The sequence below is a fragment of the Rhagoletis pomonella genome, unplaced genomic scaffold, assembly GCF_013731165.1.
Source record: "Rhagoletis pomonella isolate Grant_MI unplaced genomic scaffold, Rhpom_1.0 Rhpom_scaffold_00535, whole genome shotgun sequence".
NCBI lineage: Eukaryota > Metazoa > Arthropoda > Insecta > Diptera > Tephritidae > Rhagoletis > Rhagoletis pomonella.
In genome coordinates, this window is record NW_023459089.1 from 45,926 (window position 1) to 56,301 (window position 10,376).

General features: G+C 34.8%; 1 protein-coding gene across 1 annotated transcript; it reads right to left on the reverse strand.

The window, feature by feature from the left end:
* Positions 1-1,262: 1,262 nt before the first annotated feature.
* Positions 1,263-7,013, reverse strand: LOC118751097 (biorientation of chromosomes in cell division protein 1-like 1). Its single transcript, XM_036485865.1, is given in 6 exon segments — positions 1,263-1,514; positions 3,677-4,453; positions 4,529-4,793; positions 4,795-5,663; positions 5,720-6,612; positions 6,709-7,013. Coding segments are annotated over 6 exon segments (3,195 nt in total). The 5' UTR covers positions 6,960-7,013; the 3' UTR covers positions 1,263-1,374.
* Positions 7,014-10,376: the final 3,363 nt, after the last annotated feature.

Genomic DNA, 10,376 nt, shown 5'->3' on the forward strand with positions numbered 1-10,376 from the left:
TTTTTAAGTACTAAGCTGTAGAGTCCGACCGATTAATCGGCATCCGCTAGTATCGGCCAAAAGAATCGCCATCGGCATCGGCCGTTTTTGGCCGATTCCACTGGTTTAAGGCAAAAATTTTCAATGGATGCCACTATACAATTCCTATATATAATTGCTCGCTGATTCCGAAAATCTAGTTAATTTTTTATTCTATGGACAAGTTTTTGAAATACTTTCAATTTACCGTTATTCAGCTTAAAACAAAAATTGGTTGCTCTTAATCACGTATATCTTACGAACCAATTTATCAATCTTAACATAAAATACGCAAAATGAAAGCTAATAAAATTCTACATAAACCATGTATACATCACTTTGAAATAGGACTTATAGTTTCTGACAAATTAATTAATCATTCCGATTTTTTTTTATGAAAAAATTATAAAAATCAATCTTTAACAGAAGAAAAATTAAAAAAATAACAGGTTCTCTGCCAAAAAATCTTTGCCCATTTTCATCGATTTTCTTTATTAGAAACTTGTTTTTTTTTGTAACAGAACAGGCTTGAGTTAAAATGCAAACATTTGGAACAGAATCTGTTATCTGGCCTTGCGGAAACTCACAGCAACCTTCAGCAACAATGTTGCGAAACAATTGCTAAGAACATAAGGGCGGACTTTCGATGACTATGTAATGTTGTTGTAACAGCACACAATTCCCAAACCCGTGAAACGTTGTAATGCATGCTCGGAATTTGAATGAAATCGGACTGTAGGTACTGATTTTTGATATATCGCAACTCCAGCGCCACCAACTTGCATTTGTTTTTGCGCTATTCACAATAGACACCAGTATATATGGGTTTGGACTCAATCGGTTCTGTCGCTTTCGCGTATATAAACGCTATACCACCATACACGGCCTTTTTATAAATAACAATCGGTCCTATGCTGAATATCGTCATCGTAATTAACTAAAAAGTAGTAAATCTTTAATATTTAGCAAATAAGTTAATAAAAATGATTTTCTATTATTAATAGAGAGTGTTGTTTGTACCGTCGACATGGACCTTTATTTTATTTAGGCAGGAAAAACTAACTGAAATGTTTAAAGTTCTTTGTATCCATTTTTAAAATTTCGGTAATATGGCGTTCGTGGCGGAGGGTTAATATTAAGATAGTTTTCGGTCGTTCAATGATTATTTCAGTGACCAACTGACTCGACCGGTTTAGAATTGATTACTAATTGATACCGGGGAGGTAAGTAAGAGGCGCATCAAAATTTAGTGATGTATGTGTATATAATTCGTTTTTATTCAAACATAGTATATAAATAGTTGCGGTATATTTTGGTATTATTAAACTATTACAAATTCGCATTATCATCTAGATTCTAGATTAAAGCGTCCATACCTCTGCGTCGCGAGCGTTGACTTAGAACGGGTCTCGGCTTGTACAGATCTTCGCTGTTATAACGCTGTTGTTGGTTCAATTTATTTAAAGACGCGTTACGGCGAACACATTTCACCATATCTGCAAATGGTATAAAGCACGAATTGATGAGAATCATTAAGTAGCAACTTTAATATGCATAGTTTTTGAGTAGCAACACATAGATTAGATAGGAAATAAAACACGGCACACATGAAATTTTAGCGCAAAGAAATATATTATTGAATAAAAACACTATAAATTAATTAACAATTGCTTACCCAGCATGGCTTGAAGGAAGTTTTTTTTTTTTAGTTTCAAATTTTATATTTTAGTGTACGAGTACGCTTCTATGAATATGTTATTATGTCATGCGATACGCGAAGACGCTACAACATTTACCAGTATTTATTTTGCGCTTCATACTGGGTTCTTTATTCTTTGATTTAATTTGTATGCATATCTAAAAATCAATGAAGAGCAGAGCGAAAGTAATAAGAAAACAAAAACATAATCAAATATTTATCAATTTAAACTTTAATCACAACGTTTCTACGCTCAAGTGCAATGGAAATATGAAAGTTTTTGTGTTTTAATATAAATATATGTAGTTTACTTTAGCGTTTACTTCTATGAATAGAATTCAAGGTTACGATTTATCAAATGAGCAAAATAAATGTTCTTATGATTTGTAAATCTAGTATTAGTGGGGTATATGAAAGTAGTATATAGTGAATATTTTCAGTATTTTGAATACTATACATACATATTTTTTTAAATTTTACCACAGTTAGTTATGCTTTGTACAGTATTTTTGTTATATTTATTTAATCAATCACTGAAGTAGTAAAAAAATGGACGAAATGGGTATCACATTACAGACGTTTACAACTTATTGAGAAAGTATTTGCTGAATTAAACTAAATTTCAAATGAAAAGTAAGCGAAACTCTAAACGTTTATGTACATACTTACGGTGACCATATTTATGGGGGTCGAATACGGGACAAAAAATAATTTTGCATATTTTTTGCAAAAAAACCTTTTTCAATGATCCTAGATGTATTATGCCTTAAACAGCATCCTTATAGTAACATCACAAATTTATAGGATATTTTTCTCGAGATTTTTATCGTTGTTTAAAAAGGTTCGTTAAATTTAGTATAATAAAGTGACGGTGTTACAAATTTTTTTCATACAAGTATGTTCGACAACTTTTTAAAAGATAAGCAAATGGGCAGCCCTTTCCACTTGCACATTATTATACTAAATTTCAGTGAACTACAAAACTGCAAACCAATTTTCTTTTTAAGATTTTTAAGAAGGTGAAACATTGCAGTAATTTTTATAGTTTTTTGCACAAAGTCTGAAATTTGAATTTGTATGGCTTTTTTTTAGGAAAAGAGCTTTACTTTCATAATGACCCACGCCACGCCTAACCGTCTCCAATCGGGACAAAAATTTGTGTGTGATATCTGTGACCGTGGTATTACCGATAGAAGGGGTGAGACTGTAAAAATCGCTCATTTGATTTTTTAAAGACCTCCCTCTCTCTAATGTACATATAAGAAAACCTTAACGGGTTATTCAAAATTACAGTTAATGTTATCACATAAATTAGCATCAATTCGGCCAATATATATTGTGTTAGTTTTCTAGGAGAAGCAAGTTCTAAAAAATTATTGTTAGTTTTCTAGGAGAAGCGTTGTAAAAAATTATAAGTTTCGAAAATTTATTATGTACAGCTGTTATTTACGTACTACTACCAAGGTAAGCAAACACAAGCGGTCTATGAAATGATCGAAATAAAATAAAATTTTATGACACTCAATTGTGTCATAAGCTGCATTACACATTCTCCAAAAATGCTGAGAAATGCTGTTGAAGTTACAGTGCTTGGAGAGGAATAAATCAAGGTCGTTTCCGTAATTTATACTCGGATGTGGTGCGAACGATAAAAGCTCCCGTGAGGATTGGTGTTTATAATTATATATTTTGCCACAAAATTTTCATAAAATAAGACCTCATTACCAAAGTATTCAGAATAAAACTTTCTTTAAAATATGGCAGTCGTATTTGTATTCTGTATGTATAGTAAATCATGTCAGTGATCACTTGTGTATGCGAAAAAGATTTTTTACATATTTTATATACAAAATAATTATATGTACTACCAAACCGTTAAATTACAACAATTAAAAAATTTACAAAAATATTCAAACGATGGAAAGCAATGTCGCGCCATTAACAATTCATTGCACTTACCATCATTTTTGTCCAGCGCCATATTCTCCTTCGAATTCCCACTTGCATCCGAAGGTGTTGGCGAAGGTTTACTTTCCCCGTTGTTAGCCCGTTTACGTTTTCCATGCAATTCGTAAACATTTTCGTAAACGCTGTTTCCAACCGGACTATTACCACTTTTTTCACTACTCCCACAGCAATCATTTATTGCGTACGCGGGCACGCAATCGATTCTAAGAGTAGCACATGTTTGCGCAGTTACCTTAGCAGCTGGTTCGCTTGTACTTTGCTGTTCTTCAAATGCATCGCACAGTTCATTGGCACAATCGAAACGCAAATTATTAACCACACGGCGGCATCGATCCATTGCATTATCCAGTAGACGCAAACGATTGCAAAACTGTGCATTTGTTTCGTCGAAAAATAGTAATTGCTCTTTTTCGCTTTTAGGCGAGAGCATAGAGTGTCTGCTTGTGGCAGGCGAGATTTTTTCGGACAACTGTGGGCTCATATTAATTTTAGGTGGGGTATTTTCTATTTCCAGTGCTGTCTCAGCTATCTTAGATGGCGTATCAGCGATTTTTGGCGGCGCAATATCCGCCGTAGGAGTACTTGAAGTGACTGAGTACGTTGTCACTGACGGTCCCAGATCAATGAAATTTATATTGGGATTCTCCAGCATATCATTTAAAATAAAAACCATATTCCGGTGTGTTTTTTCGATAATTTTGTTTGCACTTCCCGCATTACACGTTTCAATTGTAATATTCGAGTCCTCTGTGTGCTTATCAGTGAAACCTGTTTAAAAATTAATTAAAATATGAATATTTAAGCCAACTATAAAATACCATATTTCATAGGACTTCAAACCACCTTTAGATTTCCCTTTTGGACTCTGTGAGCTTGCTGATGTGCCATTCGTTTCTTTCTGTTGACTCTGCTGCTTATCACAGCTACCCTGGTAATAATTTAGGATCTCACATACACGCTGGCTTCCATCGTTATGTCCACCTCCACTTTTACCTTCATCATTCGAATCGGTTGACTTGCGTCTCTGATCTTTCACCTTTTCACTGTTGTGATCATCAACAAGAATTTCATTTTTTAACGTTTCTGACTTGTTATCATCTTTTTTTTGAGCTACTTCTGTTTTTGGATGTCAGTCGATGAGACTTTCCATCAGACTGACGCTTCTCGCGGCGCGCTTCGTGACCACCAGATCGACTAGAGGAGCTGGAAGGTGGTGTACTGTTCTTTTCGTGTTTACTGGAACTTGTGTCATGAGAACGAGCTGTGGAAGAGCTGGAACGCTTTGAGCTGCTGCTACGCTCTAGGCTATCGTTTTTGCTCTTGTTGTGCTTATTGTGTTTACTTGACCTTTCTTTATTCTTATGGCTACCCTTGCTCCTATGCTTTTCACTTCGTTCCCTGTGCTTATGCGTGCTTCTTTCTTTGTCTCTGTGCTTACTTTTATGGCTCCTATCTTTTTCACCCCTGTCTTTGTCTCTACTTCTATCTCTTTTCTTACTCTTCTCCTTACTTCCATACTTTTCTTTTGGGTCATGTGAACGCCGCTTATCTTTTGAGTGCTTTTTGTGGCGGGAAGACGACGAAGATGATCCGCGATTCTGTGAAGAACTGAGTTCTTTTTTATCGATTTGCTCTTGCACGATATTTGTCAATGCTGATTCCACCGCGGTGGTAGATTCATTTTTTAATCGATCCTCATATTGTTCTGTATATGGCTGGTAATTTAAATCCTCAAGTGAAGAACCGAAACTACTGTCATGAGGAGTTGGAGTGGGTGTTGCTGTCGGTGTGGTCGGATCCGTGGTTTGGTTTTTATGTTCGAGAATTGTATCAATTGTTAAATTGCCGAAATGATGTGGTGGCTCTTTATTTTCCAAATTAACACTTGGCGTAGCCACTTGCCTCGGAAGAGTTTCATCTACAATTACTGAGCTACCATCACCTTCTTGCTGCAACCTACTTGATTTACGTTCAGTGCCTGAAATCGACAATTCGTACAACATACATATAAATGAAATGTTGAAATTCCAATACCTTCAAATTTAATCCCATCTTTTTTAATATCGAAATGCAGGTCGGATGCTGGTTCCTTTGCTGTTGCCATCTCACAGGAGTTTTCGTTGAATTTCGGCATTTGTGCTTCTTCTGATATGTTTGCCGTAGCTAATTCCATCACTACTTCGATTTGATCCGAATGTGTTTGCGGTGGGTTATGTGTATTTGATGTGTCGGTAAAGCTATGGGATGCGTTTGCGGTTACATCAGAGATGCGACTATCACTCGATACCGCAGATAACTGAGAATATTGCGATATTCCAGCATCCGCTTCAAATGATGAAGTAGGGTTTTTCGGAGTATCAATATTTATTGAACTAGTGTCTTGTCTTTCAGGATCTTTAAGTTCTACGTTACCAAATGGTTCTGCTCCCGTTTTTTCATCCAACATCGGTTCAATCTTAATGTCGTAAGTCGGAGACTTCATATCAACTACTTCCTCAGAATTTTTAACCAGTTCTGCTTTAATAGTTTTACTGTTCTCCACACACTTCACTAATGGTTCGAACGGAGGTGATTCATCATCGTCCTCTGCTAATTTTTCATCAGCATCAACATCCATATCCATAATAGATTTATCATCTTCTCGGCATTCTGACTTAACGGTAGCTTTATCGGAATCAGGACTAACTTGCTCTAGTCCAGTTGGTAAAAGGCTGCTGGTTTCTATTTTCAATGGTGGTGGGCCGCTCAACGGCAATGGAGGCAAGGGGTGCATGATCGGTGGCGGCGGTTCGTGTTTGGCCGGTGGCGGTGGTAAGCCTAAATATTTATAGGTAATCTCTTCGATGCGCGGTTGAAAAACTGTTCCGATTTTCGGGTTCACAACTTGATCCACGATACGTTCGACTCCAACATCCAAAAACCCAGACCTGCAATTACACAAATTTAATCAAAAAGCACAACAGTAAGTAATCGTGAACCGCAGAATTTCAGTTGACATTTCTATATGGGACTTTGGAACATACTCGCTTATATGTCTCCGCAGTCTTTCACGCAGTTGGTTTTTATTCATATCCGGTGTCCAATGTTGTTCAGAAAGGAATTTTTTCACTGTGTTCTCCACGCGCTGCCGTAAATTCTGATAAGCAGGCTTGGTGTCCACGTCTGCCATTGAATCTTTGCGAAATTCATCAAAGACGCCTTGAGACTTCACTTCATGCAAAATTCTATCCTCGAGTTGGGGATCCAAGTGGGAACCCATTGTAGAGCCTTGCATTTGTAATCCTTTATTATTAAACTCTTTTATTATTTATAATAATAAATTAAAACGCGAATAATCTTGTCTATGCGCATTCAGTAAAAACAAAGTTTTGCGCTGTCAGAAACTGTCAGGGCTGCCAGCTTCCCTCAAACCGTGCAAGTGTTTGCCGTATTTTACTACAAATTGCACTTAACTTTTCAACTTGGCACTAGAAAATTTTATAATTTTTATGGTATTTGCAACTAGTTAATCTAACTTTGTGATTGGAAATTTGCTTTAGAAATGTGATTTCAATGTTAATGCTAAAGAATGACACCTTTTTGGCACTTTTATTTTGCAATTTGGCACATTTTGGCACTTTTTTTTCTCAATATGGCACTTTATAGCTAAGGAGTGCTGGCAACCCTGTGTCAGATGCTTTTTCAATATGTCAGCGTTGCCACTTTAAGATATAAAGAGCTAATGTTCTGCGTACACATGAAACTTCACGTATCATGACATATAGTAAGAATCTAATTAAAGTGTTTACAAAAAACACATTTTACGCGTTCATTCATATCTATTCTAAATTAAAATATATTTTCCAACAACTTGTGGAGAATACCACCGAAATTCACATTCGCAGTTTTTCTCCGGTTTTGCTTACCTTTTCGGCATTCGAGGTGAAAATAAAGTCTGCCGCGAATCAAGAATAATATAATTCATGACTGCGCATTCCCAAAGGCAATGCCATTTCTCAATTTAAAATAATCAAGGTCGTATAGTGGAATAAAATAAAAGGTCAGATTAGTCAGTTATTTTAATATTCAACTTTACTTTAATTTCCCTCTGTTCCCTTGAGAGAAGAATAGCTGAAAGCAGTGTTGCCGGAAAAGTTTGGTTAAAAATCTTCCAAGCGATTATAAAATCTTCAAAAAACCATAAAAAGGTTACTCATATTGAAAGCGCATCTGTTTTCTCTAGAAATATTTTTATTGAATTATTAATTTAATAACAAAAGAAAAACTAAATTTAATTTATAAATATGTTATTTATTATCTATAACCATAACACATTTCATTTAAAAAAATTACAAGTTCATGAATTCATAACAGTTTTACTTGACTAGTTCACAAAACATGTACGTATTTTTACTAGTATTGTTATAACTTAATATTATTCAAACAAGGGAATTAAACAAATTTGTTATTTCATCTTGAAATAAACGTCCCGAGAGACAAAAAAATAAAAATCCCAAATAATTATACTGAAAAGACGTAAACAATTTCAGTCTGAAAATAATCGTCCCGCGAGACGAAAAAAGGTATCTCTCGTAAATAATTACTATACAAAGACAAAAAAAATTCTTAAAACAAATATCATATATAGGATAATAATTAATTTGGGTTTCTGAAAGAACTATTTAAAATATTTACGCAAATAAACGCTCTTTAGGATTCCAGTGTAATTAGTTTTAAATAGAGCACGATATGTATGTTCGTCTTTTAGCGATAAATTGTGCCTTAAAGCCTTCGAAAATTAATACAATAAAGTAGACTACACTTTTGGAAAGAAATTAATAATATAAAGATAACTACGTAAAATAAAGCGAGAACGAAAAGTTGTATTTGTTTTTAAAACAAAACACTCTAGCAAAAATCTACCAGAACGAAAAAAAATCTACCTTTCTATCCACCTAAATTTTTTCTACCAATTTAGGTAATAATTTTCAAAAGTGGCAACACTGCTTACAACCCATGTTGGGCTGTGAGACCACACAATTTTATTGTGAATTTATAAAAATATATTTATGTGGATTGTTTCTCCAAGGAAAGATAATGTTATAAAAATATTTCAAATTAACAAAAGTAAATAAAAATTTACCAACTTTCACAATGAATAGAAACTAGGGAATGCTTTTAATAAGAATTTTTTCTTGGCTTTTCAATGTCGATTTCTTGCATCGCTGTAAAAACACAAAAATATGTTTACAATTTACAATCAATTTTGTTTTAAGTTACAGTAATTGTTACTACTGCTCGAGATTCCTGCAACACACTCTCACAAGTAGGTATTATACAATAAAAACGAAAAATAGTTACGTCAATGCTGATGTTCGTGCCACAGGCCACGCGCAAACAAATAAAGTGCAATTTCTACCGGCCTTCTCACCAGTGTTGCCAGTTTTATAATTAAGGCAGAATCTATCTGGGCAGGCGCTATCTGGGAAGATAATATCTGCCTGTAATATTTATTCTCTGTGTCCGCATCATATCCAAGCACAAACGCGTGTTAAGCAAACAGTGAAATAATTTGTTATTTTCTAAGTTTGCGAATAAAACTTCACACTTGAATTTAAGACATTCATAAGAAACATTTTATGAAGAAACTCCCCGCTACGGCCTTCTTTAGAAAAAATACATTCGTTTCAAATAAAAATATGCGAAATCGGCTCAATTTTACATAATCCTGCCTGAGATGAAAATTTTTTCTGCGATAAGGCTAGTAGCCATGTCTAACAGATTTTGGGGGTCGCTTAGTCAAAAATGGAAACATATATGTATAGATATTTAAATAAAAAAATAAAAAAACAAATAGCAAAATCGGCTAAGAACGGATTTTTTTTTATAAAACGGCTAGCCAATCGGTTTTCGGCTAACCCGAAATTTCTCCGTCTGTTTACTGAAATGGCAATACTGCTTCTCACCGCAAACATTTGGTCGCTATAAGCATTAACTCATTGCGGACTCGAAAAAAGCTATTCGCAGTAGGTATACAATTTATTGTAATTTAATCTAAAAATATTTTCGTGGTCTGAGAGACCAACTATAGTACTTAAAGGTTAATATCAAGAAATACATAAATACATCTGTATATGCACACTACTTGTTTTCGGGTATTTAGTGAGGGGAAAATCAATTTTCGCTCATACGCTGTATTTCTCATTTTGCAAGTGTCACCATGCGAACACTTCGAGATGTGAGAATTAAAAAACCACATTAAATGCAAATGTTTATATGTATGTTTAATACACCTTGATTAACTGTAACAAGAAAGTCTGAAAGCTACAGGAAACAGAAAACATACATACATATGTAAATAAAAAATTCCGAGATAATAATAAGCGCCCAATGGCTAAACGAAACAATGGCAACGAAACACTTTTGACTAACGGAATGAAATAGTCTACACCGTTGTGATTGGTTGATGGGTGGCCATTTTTTAAAACTCACCAACGCCATTCACAAATCATGATTGGGTTTGCCTCGATGCTTGCCAATGGAAAGGGGAAAAATTGGAATGGATTCGAATAGGCATGAATTCAAAGTGAAGTTTGTTTGTATGCACAGGCGAGTGTGTATGTTTTTCTGCGCATCAACGAAATGGCAAACGGCTCATCGACTGCGTTGAGTGTTTTGGTTTACAGTTAATTAGAAGAAGAAGGCAGTCAAT